This window comes from Pinus tabuliformis, chromosome 9 (assembly GCF_031772625.1).
Source record: "Pinus tabuliformis cultivar Carrire ecotype Pingquan chromosome 9, CPIR1, whole genome shotgun sequence".
Classification (NCBI taxonomy): Eukaryota; Viridiplantae; Streptophyta; class Pinopsida; order Pinales; family Pinaceae; genus Pinus; species Pinus tabuliformis.
This window is the reverse complement of record NC_142307.1, coordinates 474152633-474179055: the sequence shown is the minus strand read 5'-3', so window position 1 is coordinate 474179055 and position 26423 is coordinate 474152633. Positions and strand designations below refer to the sequence as shown.

At 39.8% G+C, this 26423-nt stretch overlaps 1 protein-coding gene across 1 annotated transcript in view; it reads right to left on the bottom strand.

Moving 5' to 3' along the window:
* Positions 1-26423, bottom strand: part of LOC149149258 (uncharacterized) — a gene marked incomplete at its 5' end in the record, with an annotated part of 437403 nt that overhangs the window by 222933 nt on the left and 188047 nt on the right. The window contains 2 exons of the mRNA XM_089442431.1: positions 24850-24906; positions 25089-25201. Coding sequence (XP_089298557.1) covers positions 24850-24906; positions 25089-25201 — 170 coding nt within the window. The remainder of the gene's footprint in view (positions 1-24849; positions 24907-25088; positions 25202-26423) is intronic.

Below are 26423 nucleotides of genomic sequence, written 5' to 3'. Positions count from 1 at the left end.
GAGCATTTTTTGCACCTCTTTTTTTGCCTTCGTCAACAATGTGGTTCTCAGCTTCTCTGACCCAGGAGGCACATACCCTGCTGGAGCCCCTTGAGTTAGAGCTCGGCACATCTCAACAAATAAAGGTGAACGTGCAACATTAAATGATATGAAGTTTTGATAGAAAAAGAAGGCAATGGTGAGATCAAGCTCGTCCCGTCTCTCTTTTTGGAAAATCCTGTCCATTGGACCAAGTGATCTTCTTTTTAATGCTTGTCCCCCAGTAGAAGTAGAACTCTCAAATGGAAATTTGGAGGTGGCTTTCCTCAAAAATGGAAGGGGGTCTTCATTCTTGCCCTTGGGTGCTTTTGATTTTGAAGCCAGTGCCACATGTTCCATACCAACATGGGCCTCCTTTACCAATTCTTTTCTCTTTGGTTTAGGAATACCTTCACAAGCTGCAATCCCCTTACGAGGTATAGCCAACAAATGTGCTCTCACACGGTGATATGTGCTTGTGAAAGAAATGTTACAAAAGCTGCATTTCCATTGCACATTGCCTCCTCCCTTTCCCTTGCTGTTTGACCCATCATCTCTTGCGACATATTTCCACAATGGATATTTTTCATTGTCTTTAACTCCTCTTCCCTCAAGATTACTTGCAGCAGACTCTGATGATATTGGGGGAGGAAGAGCATCTCTACCCATGACATTCTTGCCCTTCCTTGCTGCCCCTGCCGTTGATTGAGCCATGTTACCTCAACCTGTAAAAAAAATGAACAAACAGTCAAACTGCTGTAAAAATTTTAAAATGAAAACAGCAAAACTTCTACACTGCCAGGACAGGCCAAGGTCTGACTCATGTGCAATAGGGTAGTGATGAGTTACTAATGAAATTTCCCTGTGCCAAGTGTGCCAAATAATTAGAAAATTTTCAGTACTTTCTGAGCTGTACTGGAGCACTTTGAAACAAACAGTGAAAATTATAATAAGGTTATGCCACTGTCATATTAGATTTATGCACATTGCAGATGTGAGGGGTTTTTATGTTGATTTAAGTTTGATTTTCTCACTGTTATGAAACTAATAGGACAGCTGTAGCAAAATGATGAAGTAGGAAACATTAGGAGATCAAACCCTGGAGGCTCAACCACTAGAACCCACTTGCACGAGAACCTAACTTCAAATTTCAATGCTTCTGCAAACCCACCAGGGATCAGCTCAAGAAACAAACATTTGCTGACAGTGACTGATATGAAAGAAAAGGAAGAAGATAAAGCAAAACAGTCAATTGTAATACAAACCTTAGGATATAGCAATGATGCCATCAATCTATATAATCAAGTGATGCAACAGAGCTATATAATTAATTGATGCCACAGTCAAGCGATGCCACAGAGCTATATAATCAAGCAATGCCACAAAGGCTCAGACCAGTGACATATAATTTATAAACACTCAGAAAATGGTACAGTCCTCTGATACAGGCAACAACAGCAATATAACTTTGAGTTTAATATAAGTGTAGAGATACCTGGGTATGCTCCACTGTAAGATACACCTCTAGGAATATCTCAAAATCCCCTTAAATTTTCTCAGTTTTGCTTGGGCTTGTCAATGTGGTATTTTGTCAAACAGTTGGGATGCATATGGCTGTAGGTGCACTTTCTTATATTTTATTCAAAACAAACACAGTCGCCAATAAATGTTGAAAGACACTTCCAAACAGCAATTTAAATTAATATCAGAGACGGTACATACCCCTGATATGGCCTTGCTGTAGCAATATAAGAGGAATATAACAAGAAATATCAGCAATATGTCAGTGAGCGTGACAAAGCTATACAATGAAGCGGTGCCACTGTAATTATAATGCGAGCCATGGGAATATAAGTGCAAGCGAAGTATTCTTCCAAAAACAAAGGCACAGAAGAGTCCGACTTGACCCGGGATAAAGAGAATTAGCACTGAATCGTTGGTACGAATATATGTATCATGGCGTTGCTCAGCAAACTAACCTTGGTCTCCGCCGCTGTTACTCGCTCCAAATCGCTGTTAGTCGCTCCAGATACAGCCTGTTACTCGCTCCAAATTGCAAATGCGGTCAAATGCGTGTGAAAACAGCGAACTTAAACCCCGAAAAACGAATCCGAAACCCTAAATCGTTCCAAAAATCGTGACACGCTCTTCATTTTTTTGACACGTTCATGACACGGCGTACCCGGATATGACACGACGAGTCATTGAAACATGACACGTGTCAGGGCAGAATCGTGTCCGATTCGCCCGATTCGGGATTCGTCCAGGGGTTTGGACGAATCCGGTTTCATAGATCTAAAGCATCCACAACCTAAAATAAATGCATTGACACATAAATATGAAAAGAAAACTAATATATAAGATGTGTAATATGTCTAGTCCTACATCACACATAACAATGAATCATGTCATGTATCCTAAGTCCTGACTCCTAACTCAGCCTCAAAATATCAACAAAAAATATAATAATGTATCTCATATCATGAGTCATATACAATGAAATGAACCAGTAAGTAACTAATGGTTTCCTCTGCCCCTCTTGCGAGAAAATGTAATAGCTTTCCCTCTAGATGAGGAAGGCCCTGGGGCTGACATTGGACTCTGATGTCATCTAGAATTTGAAGAACTAGGAGCCAAAAGAGGTAGACCACATCCTCTACTGGTGACCATGGTAGGTGGTGTCACCTCCTCCTGTTGCTCCTCCTCCTCCTCCCACGCAGTTACCACCCCCTCCACTACCTCCTCTAGCCAATCAGGGGTCGATTCCATGAAAAGCCTCTCGGCCTCAACCCTCCATGCAGAAGTTGTGTCAATCCCATCCAATGAGATGGCCTCCACATCAGGTATCCTCTCAAGTTGCCTCACCCACAATCGGAGATTCTAGTAGACGTAGCCCATGTCATTAAGGCGCTGGGAATCGAACCTGTACGTGGGTCATAAATTATAAATTAATAATTATAAAACTAATAAATTAATTTTTTATTATTTGGCTAAGCACTCGAATGGCAAGCTTTTGGAAATTGGGTACTCTGCCACCATAGTTTATCCACCACAAATTTACAACAAATAAGAGACATAAGAAAAAAACTAAAAGTTGAAGCAAATTATGAAAAGAAAATGAAAATCGAAAATTGGAACAAACTAAAGCTTACCTGGTATTTTGGTTGTCCTATCATGGATAGCCATCTCAAAGCTAAATGTGCCACCTGCCATCCTGTATATCTCCATTTCTTTAAAAATTTGTGCACGTTCTATTGGAGATGACACCATCTTCTGAACACAATTGAAGAATCCATCCATGACCTCAACATCAAATATGAAACCACAGGAGTAAGAAAATGTGGGGTTCAGGTATATCCTTGCAACACAAATGGAACAAAGTGTATTGTTCCATCGCTCATCAATCACTTTCCATATCAGTTGTTGTTTCTCAAACCCCTCATCCCCCTTATCATCATAATAGTTGTGAATGGATTCTTTGGCCCTATCCATGGCTTGATACAAGTAGACCATTACAGGCTTGTCTCCATCAACTAATTGAACAACCTTTACCAAAGGTTCAGTAATGCTACACACGTCTTGCACTCTCACCCATAAGCTTTCCTAGTATGAAACTACCCTGCATATGGCCCCTCCCTCTAGATTGCGGCTAAATGACAAAGCACGCCACTCCTCTGGAAAGAAACATTCTCTTCACATCCAACATAAAATTCAAAAGAGATTGAAGAGATATGAAACTAGTGGCAAATTGTGTAATAGCAAGCCACACCAAATCCTTGTTATTGGTGAATGTTCTCATCAAATGAAGCACAAATGCATGATTATATATTAATTTTGTAACGTTTTTTGATGATTCAACAATATGCTGGACAAAATGAACTTTTCCTATGTCCTCCAACATCAAGTCAATGCATTGTGCAGCACAAGGTATCCAAAATAAGTTAGGATGCCTCTCCATAAGCATCCTGCCAGCAACAACATAATTTGTAGCATTGTCTGTTATGACCTGGACAACATGTTGTCGACCCACCTCCTGAATGAACATGTCCAAGAATTCACATAATAACTGTGCACCTTTGATATGTGAAAATGCATCAACAGATTTCATAAACATTGCCACCTTGGCACAATTAAACAAAGTTAATAAGGGTTCTACCCTTTTGATCAGTGCAACCATCTGATATCACAGTGCATCTTGTCTATACACATGATGCCCTGAACTCCTCCAATCTTGAAGTGTATTCGACCTTTCCATTTTGAAGAATATGCCCTCTGAAGTCATCATACGAAGGGGCTTTGTACCCCAAACCAACAATAACAACAGCATCAACGCGAGCTGGTAAAATGGATTGTTCTTGGTAATGTTGAAGGGAACATCACTCCATAAAAGACACCTACCCAGCAGTTTGTCAGCTTCTTCCTTCTCCTTTTTCTTAAGAGCTAACCTGATAGATGGTTGTCCACCAAGTGTGGTTCCGAGAACAAAAAAATGATGACGCAGTTGAGGGGTTCACTATAGAAACTGATACTGAAGAAGAACTAATCTCACAATCACCTCCCACCACTCCACCCCCTGCCATTTGATTCTTCAGAGTTACCTCATTCAATTTGGTTCTCTATATCTTCCAATGATTTGAGGGCTCTATGGATGATTTATGAAATTGTATTGAGCAAAGTCCTACTTCATGTCCCAGAACTTGTGCAAAGTGGAATTTCAATCGGTATACTCCCCATGTCATATGTTACCGACATAACTTGCAAGTCAAATTTGATCTATCAAACCCCCCATCAAGTTCACCATATTCCCACATAGGGTCCAATTTTCTTGGCATGTTTGTTGAGCTCTTCAGAAAAATTTAAAGTTAAACAAATCAAATTAACAATCAAAATTTTAAATTTTGACTAAAAAAATAAAACTCCACTCAATGCAACAATAATGGCAAAAAAACACACTCAAACCCAATCAAAAATCATGGAAAAAACCTAGGGTGCAAAAAGGATTTTAACATATAAATTAACAATCAACATTTTGAATTTTTTACCAAAAAAAACCCTCTCCACTAAATGCAAGAATAATGGCAAAAAAACACACTCAAACCCATGCAAAAATCATGGAAAATATATCGGTGACTGAAACCCAAGGAAAAACAAGAAGAAAACAAAAAATAGGGCCAAATTTGATGCCCGTACCTAAAATCAAGGAAAATTTTAAGGATAGAAAATTTTCTTGAAGTTTAGAAACATTGGCGAATCTCACGAATCCCTAATATGCAAACTATAAAATCTTTATTGATATAAATGTAAAATTATTCAAATTTATAATGATTTTATATATAACCTCTATATAATGTTGGCGATTTTTAAGGTAAATTAATTTTATATTCTAAAATTTGGGCGAATCGTCTTTTACAAAATTGGAAATTAGCGAATCTTTTTTGTGGAAAAATCATGGAAAATTAGCCCACTGGGCAAACATTAGCCCCTAAAATTTTCCATGCCTAAAATCCATGCCTTGTTGAAGAAACTCGGTCCAAATTCAAAATTTCTTTGCTTGGGATCCTAAATTCCCTCAGTTTTCTCTTCTTTCGCCCTTGTAGATTAGTTCTTCTCCTCCTTAGCTCTCACCCTTGCCCTCTAATTGCAAAATGAAACAAAAAATACCAATTTAACCTTTTAAAATCGTTGTTCTGCAAGCCCACGAATTTTTGGGTCGGATCGCAAATTTTTCCAAAAAATCGTCAATTTAATTAGCCAATTAAATCGTTTCAGGGAAAAATTCGTTGCAATTTTATCGTGATTTTCACAACACTAATTCATAAGTGGAATTTTGCATCACAAAACAATGCCATAAATAAATCAATGATGTGTGGGAGTTCAACACAATGGAGGTAATTATTTCCAAGTTGAAGCTTTTTATGCTTCGCAATTTTTCTTTTAACAAAGAAGATGAATACTCCCACAAATTTTATGTTTCATCCCAAGCAAAAATTCAATGGACACAATTTCAACAGATGGAAGTACTAGATGCTCACGATATTTCAGTACAAGTGCCTTTTGAGAGCATTGCTTTAAACTCAGACTGTTTCGACTCGAAACTAGTCAAATTGGCAAAGTTGATAAGCCACCGAGTTCACTTGGCATTCAACTCAGCTCTGGTGGGGCGGTTTGTTACATTTCAATACAAGTTCTTGTTGAGAGCATACTTCTGAAACTCAAGTCTCAAATTGTTTCAACTCAGAACCAGTCAAACCAGTTGAGTTGATAGGCCACCAAGTCAACTTGAACTTCAACTCGGCTCGGGGGGGCGATTTGGTACCAAACTAGCCCGAACAATCAAAGTTGATATGAGTTGAAAATTGAGTCATTGAATTCAAGTCAACTTAAATCTGAATATAAACCTGAGTCAACCAAGTCCGAGAGAAACCCAAGTTGATAGATGGCCAAGTCAAACCAAACTGGCCCAAACCGGCCCAAACAATCCAAGTTGATCCCAGTTGAAAATTTAGTCATTGCATCTGAGTCTACCAAGTCCAAGTCAAAACCCAAGTTTATAGGAGGTTGCATCGAAGTTCAAGTTCGAGTTTTAAAACTATTGTTGAGGGTGATCGCGAGAAAGTAATGATTGCACCAAATGTGAACTATGAAGGACCATTGAAGTAAAGCAGTCATGGAACAAGAATAGAGAAGCATAAATGCTCATCAATATGTCCACGATGTTGGAAACACAGAGAGGTGGGTTGTATCAGTGTTTCGTTACTTTTGACAATTTTCACTTAGTTAATCTTGAAACTAAATTCACATCACATAATCAATCATCCACAATGTATGAACACAAAAATTAAGGTGCAAACCATAATTGAAGAAGAAATACTTTGGAAACTAACTTTAATTTATTACAATCACATTTGAGGACACCAATCCTCTGTAAGCACCAACTTACAAAAATTGCAGGGTCCAACTTGTCAAGAATATGAGAACATCAATCCTCAGTAAGCACCAACTTACAGTAATTGCAAGTTCCAACCTGAACTTTGCCTTTAATACACTAGAACTTGGACTTCAAATCAGGCCTGAACTTAGCCTTCAAGACACTAGGACTTGGCCTTCAAACCAGGCCTAAACTAGATCTTCAAATAGCAGAACTCATCCCTAAAACTCAGCCTTCAAAGAGCAATACTCAGTCCTGAAACACAACATTCACAAGGACAGAACTCGACCCTCAAATCAAAACTACAACTCGGCCTTAAGACAAACCTGAAACTTGGCCTCTCCAGGGACAAAATTCGGCCCTCAATACAGCGCTGAAGCTCGGCCTTCTCCTAACCAGAACTCGGCCTACTTGGCCTCCAAAGACACCTATACTCAACCTACAAAAAATAGACTTCAAACAAACCAAAAACCCTTCCCAAGAACAATGCCAAAAGATGTGCCAAAACCCTTCCACCGAAAGCTATTTCAATTCAGCTTCACTTTTTCTCGGCTCATGAGGTGTGAATTTTGAACTTGCTCCTTCGCTCTCCTAAACACATAACCGAATGTTTGAGTTGAGTGGTTAGAAATGGTCCTTCTCATGCCTATTTATGTGTTTGGATGTTGGATTAGGGTCGACTAGTGCAATTGGCAGAATGTGTAGTGAATATTCAAAAATCCATTTCTCCTCAACCATGAGGAGTTAGAAAGTGTGCCATATATCATTGGAAATGTCTTTGAATAACCTTTCCAACCATATATCCTATGCTCCCATTAGAACTAGATAATTGGAATAAAAATGCCTTCAAAGATAGGATATCCAAATGGAGTCTGCTTGTACTTTGGTTGGGTCATCTTGACAAAATATTTCATTTATCCTCATTCCTATGGAATTAGAGAGAGTGCCATACAACATTGGAAAGGTCTCAGAATATGTTATTTGACTATGTCATTTCCTCTTCATTTGCACAGCCTTTGACATCAATAAGAACCATTTTCAACACACAATATTATTTCTCAGGTGCACGTTGTAAATGATGCATGCACAGTACAAAAGCAGCAATGGGAGATGCACAAAACTTCATAAATGAAGGTAGGGCTTATTACCTTAAAAACATGTTTTCAACACAAATGAAGAAAGGGGAGACAATTTCAGAGCATTTACTGAATTTGAAAGACATTAGAGATCAATTCCAAGAAATAGGAAGAGAGGTAAACAAGGAAGATATGATTATACAATGTAAATCCTCTAAAACATATGACTTTGGCAAGAAATATTATCAAGAGGGAGAAGGGAGATTATGAATTGAATATTTCATTAATGGAATCATTCGATACAATAATGGTGATTCCCTTCTATTTGGTTCATGAAGTACAAATGCTACCCATATGACTTAACTACCTCACATTAAAGACACCTAATGATCTGGATTGGATCATTATATTATTTCTCATCCATAATGATGCTTTCGGAGTGGAAAAAGTGGAGGAATCAGCTCACAAACTTGATATATTTTTCAGCATGTAACAATTAGCTGTATCAAAAATGATGACACCTAATGATCTAGATTGGATCATTATATTATTTCTCATCTATATTGATGCTTTCAGAGTGGAAAAAGTGGAGGAATCAGCTCACAAACTTGATATATTTTTCAGCATGTAACAATTAGGTATATCAAAAATGATGTCTCGTGAAAAGGGCACAAGTTGGTGGCAACCACCTTTATGTAATTGTAAAGGCATGACTTAATTATATCACTTCAGTCACTTTATTTAAATCCCAACACAACATCTCTAAGCTTATGTTACAACCATAAGACTCTGCTAGCTCTATAACAAGAAGCATACTCAAAAGGAAAAAATCTCTCAAAAGACCTGCGGAATGGAGGATTAATACTGCAATGCTTTATATTCAACAAAAATCCAACAAACACTGTAGATCACATCAAAAATAGCATGGGGTCACTGAAAGCCACAAGTAATCTCAAAATATTTGCTTGAGATGCATGTGCAAAAAGATAAAAAGCAATAAGCTAGAACATAAAGGGTAAAAAGAGCCTTTTTATAGGCTATGATGAAGAGATCATAGGCGAGAAGAACCAAATCAGAACAATGTATTGTAGCTTGTAGAAGACAAAGATAACATTAAAACATTGCAGTTTAAAGCAGTCCAAGTCATAAACATAAAATTAATCCCAAACCAGGTGATGATGAGGACACAAATAACAACAAAACTACTAGAGCCAAAACATCTCCAAAGACCAAAAATGTCAGCATGATATCTGCAAAAAATGATGGATTAAAAGTTACAATACCAATGTTAAACTAGTGTATAAGGTAGGAAATGAAGGAGGTTGCAACAATCAGCTTCACATCATGTAAACATTGCTTCAATGACTAGAGTTTTATTATGAGCCTATTTATCTTGACGAAGCACATTAAAAGCAAGAATGGGACAACGTAAGGAAGGATGAATATTATTCGTAAAAATAAATAAAATATGGGAACTCATAAAAGGGAAAATTATATAGGTTGCAAATAGACCTACAGCATAAAGTATAAGGCTAATTAGCGAGCTAGGACCATGTGAGTTTTAATTTAATGGGAGGTTTGTTGTTGGGTCATATCCCCTCAATGTATTAAAGCATACAAGATATATCACCAATTCCCTCCTTAGAATGAGAACGTTGTATAACAAGATAACAATTTGTCTTCTATATATGACATGGTTGTACAGTGACAAGAAATAGTACATACTACGTACCTACCAATGCTTATGACTTCAATAATTTGTAGAGCCACAACACTCCCAAAGAGATCCATGAAAAGACCCAAACACCTTGGATAGATATACCTGGGCCTTTATTATCTTGAAGCCCTCAGTCTTCCAAATAGTGTGGTTATTTTAAAAGCAGTCCATTCAAAAAGTTAGATCTTTCGAAATACATAAAATGAGAACACTTGCATGCATGAGGAGCAAATGGAATGTAGAAAACGACAGATTTTAGGCGCTCACCTCTCACTCTAGAAAGCATTCATATAATGTGATGAGCTAGGGTAATTTTACCCTAGAATTCCTTAGGGAACTAGGGTTTCAACATATTTCTAGTTGAGCTCAATACACTTCAAATAAAAATTCAGTAGGCCAATCAGTGAATATATTATTCAACAAATCCACCAAATAGTATGAATCCAGTTCCACAATATAATTCCAATAAATCAAAGTGAATTCAACAACACAAAAGTGCCCTAACCAGTAACATCAAACTATCCAAGTGTAGTAGAAACCCTATGCGAGCTTTTGACTGGACTAATTTCCTAAAGTATCACCAAACCGTGTTTATTTCTTGCCTTTGTTTTGTCTTTAGAAACTCAAAGACAAAAATCTCAGACTGTGCAACCATAATCTTGTACAAGTATCGACTCCCTTCCGGAACTTCGGATTTGTCCAAAAAAGAAATAATTTGCACTCCAAAGTCCCCGATCTACTCAGAATCTTTGATAAATTTTTGTAACAAGTCTTGCCAGGGATGCCTCATCTCGATTAGCTGAGAATGTCATGGATCCGTCCCAGGATGATGTGGCTACAAGTATATGCAGATTGCCCACAGTGTCACCAATCAATGGGCCACGAATTATGGTCAAATTGTCGTTGTGCAACACTAAATATTATTCATTCAATCCCACATCATTTTCTGCGTGCTTTGTTAATTTCGTTATTTGTGCCCTATAATCAACAAATTACGTCGATGTATGCCAAAAAGGTGGTCGTTGTCCCCTGGTGACAAAATTTGGATTGGCGGTTGACTTTCCAGAAAAATCTATTGCCCAAAAAATCGTAATTTACACTGCAATGACTTGCACAGGGTCATTGCCTCGATCAATCTCAGAGACCCTGTTGATACGGGTTTAATTCACAAATATAGTTGCGGTTGATCCTCAAAAAATTGCCTTAGTGCATGCGGTTGTCTAGATGCCTCAAAATCCGTGAATATACCACAGAGAGAGAGTATCCTTTTCCATTGGGATTCAGTGTACAAACTACCCTTGTAGAGTTTAATTCTTCAGAAGAAAGTCTCTTGGTTGTGCCAGAACAAAAAAATAGAAGGTAGTTTGGTCTCAGATTTTCCCCAATTTTTTCATTGTGCCTTCAAAACAATTAAGTCCCTGTGCCAAAACAACATCAAGAAAAATGAAGGAATTTATCAATTAGGGTGCAATCTTTCACCATCAAAATTGATAGGAGAAAAGGGGTCTTAAAACCCTCAAAGCCTTAGGCTCAAGAAAAACAAAGATAAGGATCCAATCTAATGATGATTCAAATGATTTCTACCCTCTTGTATTTATAGATTTTCTCGAGGGAATTGTCTCCTTAATTGATTGAGTAAAGCTTACTCAAAACCCCAACTTTGGGTTTCTTTGCCCAACTGCCCCAAAACCTGCCCAAACATTGGGTACTTTGGCGTTTTCCCCTTTATCAAAGACTATAGCCTACGGGGATCGATAGGTTACTTCTTCTCTTGAGTAATTAATTTCTCGGGAACATTAGATATATAATAACATGCACACAAAATACTGCAAAAATTAATAAGGGGAAAAAGACAATATATATTGTGCTTTGTGTTGCCACAGAATCTAGCAAAGGTCCTAGGAGGGGTGCCTAAGGGACAACTACTAGACCAAATGACAGCAATGGAACAAAGACCCATTATCACCTCAATCAGTGTCCCCTACTCTTTACGGACTTTCACCGATGGGAGGAGTCTCGGTATCAAGGAAATCACTAATAATGGTAGGATCAACAACTAGGTGCAATGTGATTTACAAGGCCCATTCAAAGGAGAAGCTCAATATGAGGCTCATTTGCTCCAATGAACCTTAATTGCTCTCCAAGAAAGAGCTAAGGTGGAATGTAAAGTTTTGTAGATGTTCTATGCTAAGAGCAATTTCACTTTTCTCACAGCAATCATACAAGTAGTTAAGCAAAATGCAGATAGAACATATAAGCAGATCTTACAGAAGACAAATCAGAAACAAGAAAAATGTGTGTGTTCGTTTCGGCGGTCAACAGGATGCTTCAACCAGCAAAGTCTCCTTTGGTCAGCCAGCCCAGATGTGTCACAAGATCCCTCTAACCAGCATGTGTCACAACAACCCTCAACGCTGGTCAAACTTCTGCGAAACCCTAGCAGCAGAAACCCTAGCATGTGAGTTGTGTTATCATCAAATTCTCTCCAACTTTACCTGTATATATATCCATCAATGAGGGTGTGTGACACATCTGTTGGGCATGTGAGCCTACATTACAAAACTGGCTGACCTTGCACATATAATTTATTAAGAATAATAAATTCACAATATAAGTTCTGCTCATCGGATTAAGACTATTTTTATATGGATTTTACACCTCTCAGAAAGAGGAATCCAACAAAAATATTAGCCTCTTAATCTGAGCATCAGAACATGGAGTTTGGACCTAGTTGTCCAAATTTAACACTCCCTCTCAACTAGGGAGAACTCCATTTATTAGTGCAATCAACATCGTGAGTCATCCGGCCGAAACTTGCTTTGCTGGCTTCTTTATTTCAGAACAGAAGTGGGTCAGTCACAAAGACATCATTCCCCGACTGACATAATCAGTCCAGAGGTCCCAGACCTCACAAATCTTGATCCCAGATCAAGTGGTTGGACCATGCCATCCTAGATAGAGAGTACGGCAATCTCTGATGCGTCCATCAGTCTTTGCTAATAGTCTCTAGCTTTTCCACACCTCATTGGCCAAATGAGAGGTACTTCCCATGAGCCCTGAACTCAATGGGTAGGATGCATACGGGGCACAGATTAAATGAGTGGCGAACCAGCTCAATAATCACAAGGGTGGGGCAGAAGCATTATGAGTGCTTATAGCTTCGAGAAGCTATCCCCAAAGCCCCCCAGAGCTCCCAGAGCTCATCATCCAACAGGACCCACATCATAGGGTCTTTCCACGACACCAAGACTCTCACGGAAGGTTAGGAACTTGACCTTCCCCAGGGGCTTAGTGAGAGTATCCGCGACCTGCTCATCAGTTCCTATATGATCGAGCCTTACGGCGCCTCGCTGTACCATATCCCGGATAAAGTGGTACCTGATATCAATATGCTTGGATCGGTCGTGGAACACAGGATTCTCAGTCATATGAATCCCACTCTGATTATCACAGAGTATTACAGTGGTATCTAGCACATGTTGGAACAGCTCACTAAAGAGCTTCCTCAACCAAACTGTTTCACAACAGGCCATACTAGCAGCAATGTATTCGGCCACCGACTTCTGCTTCCTGCTCATCCATGAGATCGAAGCAGAACCAAGATTGAAACAGCATCCAGATGTGCTCTTACGATCCACCACACTGCCAGCCCAATCGGCATCAGTATATCCCGGAGTATCACACTCCCGGCAGTGTATCTCAGCCCATGGTTTATCGTGCCCCGAAGATATCTCAAAAGATTCTTGGCACCAACCCAGTGAAAATGATGAGGCTCAACCATCTGTTGGCTCAAAGTATTCACTGCAAAACATATGTCCAGACGGGTGTTCACTAAGAACATCAAAGCTCCTATGAGTTGACGATACTCAGTAGGATTGGCCAAGATAGGCCCTGCAGCGCTGCCACTCAACTTCTTAAAGTTGAGTTCCATTGGTGTCGACACGGACTTACAGTCCACCATCCCAAATCTTTCCAGAAGCTTCACAATATACTTTCCTTGAGAAAGGAAAATCTCTCCAGGTCTCTGCCAGACCTCTAGGCCTAGGAAATAGTGCATCAGTCCTAGGTCTTTCATCTCGGACTCAGCAGCAAGCTCCCTCTTACATTGATGAATGAGAGGGTCACCACCTGTCAGGAAGAGGTCGTCCACATACAGCACTAGAATGAGAGGCTTTCCTTTCATAACCTTAAAGTAAAGGTTTGGATCAGCATTGCTTCGAGTGAAGCCCAGCTTCATCAAGTAACTATCCATCCTCTCATACCAAGCTCTGGGTGCTTGCTTTAACCCATAGAGGGCTTTCTTCAACCTGCAGACATAAGTGTCTCGATCTTGAACTTCAAATCCCAGAGGTTGTTCTACATACACCTCTTCCTTTATTGCACCATGCAGAAAAGCGGTCTTGACATCCATCTGATGAAGACTCCATCCTTGCATAGCAGCAAGGGTTATGATGGATCGGATGGTGGTATATCGAGCCACAGGTGCAAATATATCGTCATAGTCAATTCTCAATCATCATGGATCTGCACCTCAATGACTGTAATGTTGCTCTCATTATACAGCATCACATTGCTACCCCAAATCAACAAGAATGACAGATCTGGTCTTTTCATTGTAATATACTCCTAGTGGAGATTCATATCTTCTTTGCTGTCTATGCATCATCACGCTGCATGCTACCCATGCTGCCTTTGCATCATCACGTTGCAACACTACAACACAGTCAGATCTGCACTAATTGAGGCTTACGATCACCCAATCAAGCCTCCAAATTTGCTCCCACAGGTTGCCCAACCATCTGATCCAAAACTGATCAAATTCCTTGACCCAACACAAGGCATAAATTGTTGTTCCAATCTGTTTTCGCTGCTGCTCCTAATTGTGACTGGTTAGGGCATCCATATGCTGCAACAGCCCTTAACCAAGTCACCAAACAGCCTTCAAAAACTACGTGCTACCCTTGTATAAGTCCTCTGCATCCACACTGTTGATTAGGGCTCAATCTAGCCCCAAAACAGTCCCACGCAATGCCTTTTCAGTGGGGTAAGGGCCTGCGGCCTACCACAGGTGGCTTCCTGTACCCACGGCCTGCTGAAACAGAGTTTCCAGCCCGCACATAATATTCAAATCAACCCAGAATTTTGTCTCCTTTATTGAGGCCTTTCTGCTGGTTAATTTTCACTCCAAAACAGTGATAGGAGTGACCTAAACGTCCCCTCTTCCTTCACTGGAAATGCCCTTACCTGCACCCAATAAAACAGAGATTTAGGGCCCAATATACTGCAGATTTAGGGCTCCTATTCTTAGCGAGTAAGGGCCTCTTTAGAACTGCGGATTCTCCTCTAGATCTCTCTGTCCACAAAACCCAAACACGTGGAGAGAGTGCAGTGGTAGTCTCCCTCTTAATGCCAGCTTCTCTGCAAAAATCTTTGAACTCATTTGACTCATATTCAGTGCCATTGTCAGTCCTCAAAATCTTGATCTTCTTTCCGGTCATATTTTCCACCAAGGCTTTGAAGGTACGGAACCACATGAAAGCCTCATCCTTCTTTTTCAAGAAGTATATCCAGGTTTTGCGAGAGAAGTCATCAATAAATGTCATATAGTAAGAACATCCCCCCAGGGATGTTACAGGCAACATACCAGAAAGATCAGAATGGACCAGTTGCAATATCTCAGATGTCTTTGTGACAGTTGAGGGGAAAGGTCCCCTTGTATGTTTTCCTTCAGCCCTTACATACACCTTTATGATTATTTCCAAAATCAGGCAGCCCTTCATGTTCATGATCTTATAATGCTGCCTATGCATCATCATCATGCTGTCCTATATATCATTGTCACATCACAGCCATATAAATCACTGTCATACAAGAATCACTTCCATACATCAAGAAACATTGTCCAAATATCACTAAAGTCGCTGCCCAAACATTATTGTCATAGGAACAAATATCTCTTCCATATATCATCTCCATTTGTCAAGAGAACAATATCACTGCTATGCATAACTGTTATAAGAGTAAGTGACACTACAATGAGTGCAGAAGATCACTGTCAAAAACTCTGTCATATTGTCATATTTCATTGTCATACGTACAGAAGATGGGGTCTGATAATAAGCCCACTTGACTACCCTTAAGCTCTTCCATATATCCATTTTTAAGACTCCAAATCATCTACCTTCTAACAGCCCTTGTTGTCCTTCTCAAGGGACTATACTTGGAGCTTTACCAAGCATCTTCTTACAGCCCATTATACCAGAATTGCAAACTGTCTAATCTGGACCATAGTATCTGGCAAATTCATCATTATAAAAGACAAGCACATACCTGTGATAGACGTCATATTTCTGTCCACAACTACATTTTGACCAATGCACAGGACCCTGAAATTTCAGCCCTGGTTAGGGCTTTCTGTGGCTTCTACGACAGCCCACTATACAGCCTTCAAACTTCTTTTCAATAATACATGTACATGAGTATGCCGGCTAACACACGGCCATACTCATAACCAATACAACAAGGCACGAGAGGCCTTAATAATAATACATCAAAACTGCAGCTTTCTATGTAAGCGGGTACCCACCGAGACGCTTACATAAACCTGCACCAAACTGTGTATAAGACTGTCATAAACCAGTCTACAACCAAGGCTATAATCTGTCCACAACCGAGGCTATAACCTGTCCACGTGTTATCTCAGCAAACCCGCGTTATCTCCTTCGTTGTTTGCTTCAAACGTCTCAACGTATATATATAACTGTCCACGTGTTGCTGTTTGCTCCAACGTACCAACGTATATATATATATGTAAACCTGCGTATATATATATAACTGTCCACGCGTGTGTCAACGATTCTGTTCTTGTCCACGTGTCTACCGGCAACCATTCAACTGTAGATCTGTCAACCAATAACCCGTGGACTTATAAAATCCCGTGTGGTTGTCCGAACACACCAGCACCCGTAAACCTGTGTAAATTATATATCTTGGTCTACGTAGCAGCCCTCTGGCCTGTCCACGTGACGGCTCCACAGCAGTTCACCGATCTCTTGCTTCGACGACCCACCGTTCACATATACCTCTGCGCGTTCATGCATGCAAACTCCTGTCTTTAACCGAAGTTATAACCGCCACAACCGCAGCTATAATTTGCCCGCATCCGAGACTATAAAACAGTCTTATCCGCAACAATAAACTGTTCTTAACGCCGCGTGTCCCTACGTCGTATTTATCCACCTCTGTTCACAAGGTTATGTCACGGATAGTCTGCGCAACCCTTGCGCTTATACCGTAAGCCGGCACTTATGAACAGTTTCCCAACGACCACGACAGTTCGTTGTTCGGATATAAACTTCTGCGCTGTTACCCCAGATAAATCTGCGCATTTATATGTACCAACAACTGCCCACATCTTAATCTTCAACAGACCTTTCGTCCCTCCACTGCGCAACCATAAAACCAAGCCTGAACCTACGAAGTTACCTTGGCTTTATGCGCATAAGACATGCGCATTCTCCAGCCTTATTCGCACGTCCTCTTGTCTTTTATGCCGAGATCAGAGAGTGAAGATCGATGGATTGATTGCTATAGATAGAGTTTGTCTTCACCTCAGCTCTGATACCATGTAAAGTTTTGTAGATGTTCTATGCTAAGAGCAATTTCACTTTTCTCACAGCAATCATACAAGTAGTTAAGCAAAATGCAGATAGAACATATAAGCAGATCTTACAGAAGACAAATCAGAAACAAGAAAAATGTGTGTGTTCGTTTCGGCGGTCAACAGGATGCTTCAACCAGCAAAGTCTCCTTTGGTCAGCCAGCCCAGATGTGTCACAAGATCCCTCTAACCAGCATGTGTCACAACAACCCTCAACGCTGGTCAAACTTCTGCGAAACCCTAGCAGCAGAAACCCTAGCATGTGAGTTGTGTTATCATCAAATTCTCTCCAACTTTACCTGTATATATATCCATCAACGAGGTGTGTGACACATCTGTTGGGCATGTGAGCCTACATTACAAAACTGGCTGACCTTGCACATATAATTTATTAAGAATAATAAATTCACAATATAAGTTCTGCTCATCGGATTAAGACTATTTTTATATGGATTTACACCTCTCAGAAAGAGGAATCCAACAAAAATATTAGCCTCTTAATCTGAGCATCAGAACATGGAGTTTGGACCTAGTTGTCCAAATTTAACATGGAAGGACTAGAGCTAGAGTTTAGGGATTGTCAGCAACAATGAGTATGCCTAAGGTCAAGACCTTCAATATGATATAGAACCTCTCAAGTAGCTTTGTGAGATAATCATATACCTTCAAGTGGGCTTTTGTTATTAAGAGAGACCTACATTGGGTCCACACAAGGTCTAGGGTTTATGTTTATCATTGGAGGAAAACCTCCTAGGTGCACGCTAGATCAAGCTTGGGCAATGAAAGGGTCAAAATGATTAACTTCCTTTGAGCTTTATGTGCAAAGACCCTCAAGAAGACCCTTCACCAAGAAATTCAAGGTGATTTTCAAGATTGCATGTAGGGTTTGAGTTTTCTCATAATCCGACTGTGGGAATTGTCTCAAATTTGGAGCAGAGCTAGAGGAAACATCAGCATAGAAGGTTGTCCAAGTGGCTTAGCAAGAGTTCTTTGTTGATAAATGGTTGTCATTGATGTTAACCCAAGCAACACCAGGTGTTGCCCCGCCTTTCATCACTCAATATGACGTGGCAATTCATGGAATCTTGTGTTAGGATCCTTCCAGATAGATTCTCCTCAACGAGATGTTTCTGGTGGTATGTGGCACACCACGTAGTTCATCATGGTTTGAGAGATATTCAAGCTTGAAGTTGGAGACCCCCATTAGTGGGCTAAAACCCCAAGGGGTGGTGAAATGGCATACTCTCATTGGTTATTGGTCATTAACATTAAGAGTGAGGGTTCTTAATCTTGTTTTATGGAGCAATTGACTTATGAAAGGCATCACATGCATCTTGCTCCCATTAGAAGCATATTACATACATTAAATTACTGCAATTCCTCCCAACAAGGCTAATGGCCTCTTTAATTTAGGCTTAAGATTAATCTTTGGTAATAGAACAGCCCTCCTCCAACCTCTATTTTTGGAACCCCTAATGTCTCCTCCATGGTCAATTAGAAGCCCTCTCCAAGCCTATAAAAGTAGGTATAATGCATCTCCATAAAATAAGTATTGGAATGAATGATCCTGTGAGAAAGTTCTCTGAAATTTTCGGCCTCCCTGAGCTTCTAACATTGAAATCACAGAAGGGTTAGGGCTAGTTTTAGGTACTGTTTTGGTGCAGTCATTTATTTCAAGCGCAGCGAAGGATTAGGGCAATATTTTTGGTCTCTTTTGGTACCTTTGGGAATGGTCCATTGCAGATCATTGTGTGAAGATACAAAAGTACTCAGACCTGTAGTTTTGAGATTGAGAAACAGCCACAGAATTTTGGCATTCACTAACTAGGGAGCGCGAGTTCAGGCCTGTGTTTTAGGATTCAGACTAGCATTAAAGAGCAACTTCAAACTCGGCATTCCAAGGCTCAAGTCTGTGGTTTTTCTGGAAGTCTCAAACCAGTATCTTTTATACAACCTTCGGGTCTCGGACACTTCAGTTTGGGTCACAGTATCACGATATTTTTTGTGTTGAAGTTTGGCTTGTATTGCAGGTGAAAAGATCATATATCAGGTAAGTTTTTGATAAGTTTTCATTTGAGTGTTTTATTGATTCCTTTTGCAACTATGGGAATTGCTTGGTTGTTATGTTAGGTACATGTATAGGCCTAATTACAAATAGCTAAAAGATATTTTCTTTCATTTTGTTTTGGGAATCGCTTAGGTGTCCTATTGAGTGTTTGAATAGGTCTTATAGCAGTCTACAGCTCTGATCTAGGGCATAAAATTAGAGACCCATTTTTATTCTATTTGTCTACAAGGATAGAGTTGTAGCACTCAATCAACTAGTCACCTAGGGCAACAAAAAGACCGATTTCTTGAGATAGTTATCATTAGCTCTTGATTAGATTTGGCTTTTAATTTTATTGTCACTCAAGATTACATATTTTTTGCACTAACATATGTCTATAGGATCCATTTGATATCTCTCTTTTGCAAGTGAAGGTAAGAACTTTTGTTTTGGGTTTATTTATTGTCTTTCTTTGGGGAATTGGGATTCATGGATATTTTCTCTTGCAGGTACAGACACCTACAGCATATATCGTTCAGACCCAGAATTGAAGTTTCTCCATGCAGTGAATATTACAGTATTTGATTAACAGCTAGAGAACGTTTAATATCAAGGACAGAGCAGTGATTTCAAGGGCAGCGTGGAAGAGCAGTTCTTTCATTGAAGGCAAGGCTTACTATCACAAGCAGTGAAGCAGAGCATCAAGGTGCAGTATCACTTGCAGCAATATCAAGAACAAACAAGCAGAGCAGTTTATCATCCTTGACCACTTCCTACAGCAAGATTCATCATCAGCATCAAGGACAGTTTGTACAGCAGTTGTCAAGTCTTGTAAACATTGTAAAGAGTTTGTACTATTGTACAAGAGTTAAAGAAGTCAATTTTATTTTTGGGACAAGGGTTTGGTCTGTAGTTGAGACAAGTATTTTGGTCCTAGGGTGTCTTGAGTCAAGGGTAGTTGAGTAGTCAATCAAAACAAAAAGCATTATATATCATTGTAAGTGGGCCATTGTCCCTAGTACAAGAGTCCACAATTTTTGTATTTAATTTTTGTCTTTCTAAGGTGGTAGGGTGGTGCTAGGGAGATGGTTGAAGTCACCTTCAGGTGGGTGACTGAAAACACTTCAGGGTGGTAGGGTGGTGTTAGGGCAAGTTGGTGCTTGCTAGGGTGTTGGTGCATCCATTCAGCTGATTGCTGATAAAACTTTAGGGCATTGAGGCGTCCTTCCAGTGAGTGCTGGAGAAGAATGTTTTTCTAGAGTTCTAGGGAGTTGTAGTTTTTTTTTAGTTGGGGTTGAAGATTTAAAGAACTTATTAGAAAAGCATTCGGTCGTTTTCGACCCAGATGGGGTTTTCCGCCTAAAATTTCTTGTGTTCATTGTTTACTCTATTTACTGTTTTGAATACTATTGAAGAATAACTAATGCTCTGAAAAGATTAATAAAATACTGATTGATAAGAAATATTGATTCACACCCTCTCAGTATTTCCAACACTCTTCTCTAGTGCAATTTGCATCAAGCCCTAGCAGGTTGTCCAGGGAAAGGGCCGAAAAAGTTTGGAGGGTGAAAAAGAGTGGAAAAATTAAGGTGATCACCGATTTTCCTTGGATTAGTGCCTTACTCTTGGGTTATGGAGTCTATGTGCTTCGAAACTTTGGCCGAAATTGTCTTCAAGGAGGTTGAAAAATGATGCCCTAGCATACAACTTTCAACATTTACCTATCCAAGTTCTATGACTTTTCAAGGAAGAAAACTTAATTCCTATCCACTAGTAACGTTCATCTACTTGCCATACAATGAGTAACATGTAGAATTGTCAATCAAAGGAACTTTTCAATGATATTCAACAAAAATTAGGGCACAAGAACATTCCATCAATTGCAACAATTTCACACATTAGTAGAAGGGATTTTCAATAAAATCTAGCACTTACAAGATCACAAGAGGTATATCCAACCAAAGAACAAGAAGATGGCTCCAAGATAGATGAAAATTTCAGCTCCAAAAACATCGAAATGCATCAAGGAATCTCCAATAGACAACCAAGAAGATATGCGAAATTCTCAAGAAGAGATGATCCAAGAATGTGATGATGATCCAATCAAATGAGGTCTCTCTTATTTATATGAGCCTCCTCAAGTTTGATTTAGCCTAATTAAGCCCTTAATAATATTTTAAAGTGTAAAATATCATGTCTTTGGTGACAAGCCCACCAACTAGCTAATAAAGTGAATAATTATCCATTCCAAGAGGGTCGAAATAGTGCAAAATGGAGTGGGAAGGGTCGTTGGAAGGCCAAGATGAGTCCTCAATGTGCCATGATGAAGAAGAGGGCTCCATGAATGATGATCAAGGGGGTGGCCCCTTGATTTCCAAGCAAAACATCATGTTGTGACCAAAGTGGCTACGGGGCACAAGCAATGGTCTCATGGGTCTCCAAGTGGCTCAATAACAAGTCAATGCTCCATCAATGAGGGCTAGATGATGACACATGCCCTCCCATGTCTCTCCGGGTGAGACAAAACTTCCTCTGAGCCCTAGATCAACTACCAAGTGTTGGGTAACATGGTCCAAGTGCATCATCATCTTTATCTTTGTATGGCTGGGGCACGACCAAGCAATGTGGTGGCACTGGAGAAGGCCATGGTGTGGCAATTAATGCTCTACAATGTCAAAGGCCCATAGCTCTCAACACTCACCCTACAAGTACCATTATGACCTTCCAAGTCTAAGATGAGGACCCACCTGCAATCCTGTATAAGATCCAATGTGTCTCCTCACCTTCTAGTACAATTAAATCATTAGTGCAATTGAGTAAATAAGCTTCCTAATCAAGGGAAAAAGTGGATACTTTATAGTGGCATGCCAATCCAAATGGGCTTTAAACAAGTACAGGTGTTACCTTGCTCGACAAGAGAGGTTAATGAAGGACTCCATTAGGTGGTTTCAACTTCTAAGGGAGTGACAAGTCCATGGTACATCCATCAAATGGCAAGTGTCATGTGAAATAATGATGGAACGGAGTAGGGGAAAGAAGGAAGGCTCCAAGGCACATGCCATGGTACAAGGGTAGCTATGATGAAGGAAGCCCACACATTGGGTGTATGAATGTAGGAGGGAGCAATCATGTTACATGAGTTACCCCGGCCTTTGTTTTTCCACCCTTCTTCATATGTCTTTTTCCTTTTATTTAAATTTCTTCCTTTTACTGCTCAGGGCTCCAGGGGATGAGAGCATGATTCGTAAGATATAGCAGTGAAAACTCTCTTAAAGTGGGGAAGTTCATTGCCCACCAAGGGTTGGGACAATCCTGAGTTCCTTTATGATGCGGGAGGGGCACTCATAGGGGCCCCAAGAACTAGGGTGATACCCATAATGATAGGGGGTAGATCTCATGTTTGGCTTTTGCCCACGCACTAGATTCTTTTTTCCCAGTTATCTTTTGCATTCTGTGGTACATTTTCTATTGTATGTGGCCATATTATGCTTTTATCTTTCTTTTTAGTTGCATCAACCTCTGGGGCATCCTTCCAAGCCTGACCCAAGGTGTGGACAACGGGAAAGGGGAGGCTAACACCTTGTGGACCCAATAAACATATGTGGACCCAAATGGGGAAAACTGTGAAAGGTGTTGTAATGAGCAAAGGGGAGTGAGATATATGGTATCGAGAAGCAGGTCCACACAACCAAAATCAAGATTTCCCATGTAGTGCCACTCCTAAAGCTAGTAGCCAATAGAGGAGATCCACGAGACTAGGATACAAGATTAACCCCCAAGTTGAGTCAAGGGAACAGGAGTACAGTCAAGCCCATTCTTTCCTCTGAATCCCCCCACCAATCCATGCCCAAATGTGCCCAAGAAAAGCAAGCATAAACACCCAAGTACATAATGAAAAATCATACCTTTGGGGTTGGATGACCCACCTTCAAACATACGATCATAACAAATGAGCGAGGGCACACAATGGTTGGCTCAGGTGGCGGAGAATAATAGCACATCGAGCTATCTGATGGCTGCTAGGGGCTGTTGGCTGCCGGCTGAAGACAAATCTAAGAGAAAAATTCTCCTATAGAGGTCACCCACAGGTGGTGGGTAACACTTTGCATTGGCATCAAATTAATATACAGCATTAGCATTGTGAATTAGAATAGATCACAAAGAGGAAAGTCAAACTTCATGGCCTAAAAGATTGAAAATATTCATAGTCTATATGGTCATATTAACACTTAATATTGTTTAACCTCTCCCGTGTTTTTTTAGCATACCTTGTGATTATGGACAATATCTATCATCTACCATTCCAAATTCAGAAATGATATCATGGTATGTAAACCATTAGAAGCTCAGCGCCTGCATGTTCATTTCAATAAATGTTATCAGAACCAAACTAGAACTGGTAAAATCGGCCAGTAGGACAGGTTTTGTGAGGTTTCCAATCAAAACCAGCCTCCCAGACTGGAATTGGCCAGTTTTAGTATGAACCAATGCAAAACAAAGTCCTCAACCAATCTGAACCAGGAATAATCAGCCAGTTCAAGACAACCAACCAGAACTGGCCAGTTTGACTTGTTTTGTACTGGTGTGCCTCCTCCCTCCGAAAAAACAAAATTAAACACAAAAAAACTAAAACATTACAATTACCCTAAAATGTAATTTTGATTTAATGATGCCCCGTTCCACTGTGAATAGACTTATCCTGGCTGAATGGCAGCCACTTCCACCACCACAAGATATGGACATTAGTGTCAGACCTTCAAAAGCAATGAGTCCAGATGCCAAGAACACCTATGCAGAGAATATATAGGATCTAGATTTGACTTATTGTGTAGATTGATTTGATTGTAGACTATAGTGTGATTGTTTTTGGACTCTGCAAGCCAATTGGATCCTCAATGTTATTGTATTTTGGTTCAGATATGTATTGCACTATGTACCATTTTAATATATTCACTCATAAAATGCTATATATATGAGAAAACATTGCATATTTGGGACCTAATGGATTGAATTCACATGGACAATAAATGTGCACAAAGATGTAATTTTGTAATCAAAATTTGAATATTCCATCTAACTTTTGGTCAACAGGTTTTGTTGCTTGTGTTGGATTCTTTCCAGGTTCTGGTTTTTGGGGTCGACTAGTTTGGTCCTGATAACATTGGTTCTTACACCCCTGATTACGAACTGCTTGTTTTCCGTTATGTTAACAAAAATGAGACAATAAAAGCATGAGAGACAACCAGACCTACTTTGGCAAGACACTATTCTGAGGCAAGAATAAGGCATTGCCACTGTCTGAACCACACAAGCAATCTTCCTTCATTTATGCAGTTATCACAGAAATAATGAGAAACATGTAACTTCTATAAAAATACATCAAATGAAAATCGTGATACTTACATCAACATCACTGGAAGGTAAATAAAGCCCTGTCTCAAATGAACCAAATACTTTAACCTGCAAATATGTCACACTGTCATGCCTTTTCAAGAATACCCCAACCTTCCCTATAACATAATATATTTTGTATAGCAATGACATGCAAATTCTTATTCAGTAAGAAAAGGCACACCAACATCCAAGTTACTTCCTAATGCATGTTATCGTCCCCCAGTCTTCCATTCAAATGAGATACATACTTGGCAGCTAGGCCATATAGATTTGATGACTTCTGAAACACGTGCTACTGCAGCTGTGCGTGCTGTTTGCTCCTCTGAAGTTGGTAAAAGAAAATGGCAAAAACTTGTAATTTCTGCATTGCAATATTGTGAAAAGCTTCAGTAATCACAAGGAAAAAAATTGGGCCACCTTTACATCAACAGTTTGGAGAGTATACCATACACTAAAAATTTTCTATAACTATATACTAAATAGAAAACTGATTTCATAAATATATTGCACCCAAAAGCTTTTCAGAGGAAGATGTCCAGTGGGCTGTGAAATGTACCTGCATGGACAATATAAATAACACTAGAAATATAGCAAACAAGAAAAGAAATAATATCTACTACAGTTCTCCAGAAACGACCAAAATCAATTAGTGAGACTGTCGAGTACATGCAGGTCAAAATAATAGCATGAACTGCATCAGACATCACCACACTAAATCGAAGAGTAATAAGAGCAGAAAAAATCACCTCATAAAGTATAAAGCACGAACCTAACAATAATAACAATATAGTCAGTCATAATGTTGTGCAGCTAGGGTATACCAGACTTTAGCATCAGACAACAAACCCCCCATGGAATAATATCAACAAAAAGCTACAAGTATGGGCCATCTAATACCTTTCGATAATGTCATCCAGTCTGTTCTCACCTAGGATTGAGCCTGTCATGGCATCTCAGTATAGCTTTACTTGGTCATACTTTACACGAACTACACCTTGTACTCTGCTGGAACTAGCATCTCATTTAACATACACAGGAAATTGCAGAAGTCCTATAGCAGCTCTAATCTCCTTTAGGGTTAGGACCATAATGGCATCTAGCTAAGGTTCATACCTCACTTAAAACCTCCTCTACTAGCCATGTTATTCTCAAAGCCGAAACCCCATAAAGGGCTCTAAATGGTAAGCAATCTAGCAATCCATTCCTAACTAAATCACTAGGTAGAGTACTTCAAATTTGAGTACGATGTGCAGGAAACTAGGATGGGCATGAGCAGTCAAACAATGTTATCACTCAAGAGGTACTTTAGAAAATGGATGCTTATGTATGTGTGGCTCTAGGTGGTCATTCGAAGAAAAAAGAGAGACATTTCCCAAGTCCTTTACGAAATCTGTTGGCATCCCATGCAGAGCTATGAGCAAGTGCATTGTCTCGACATACCACACCAGAAACAAATGCAAAATGGGAAGACTCACTGCTACCACTCCAATTAGGAGAATAAATCCGTTATAACAACCATCATCACCTCCCAATAGTAACATGGCACATGCTGGTTGTTACCCACCAAAATGGGTACCCCTATA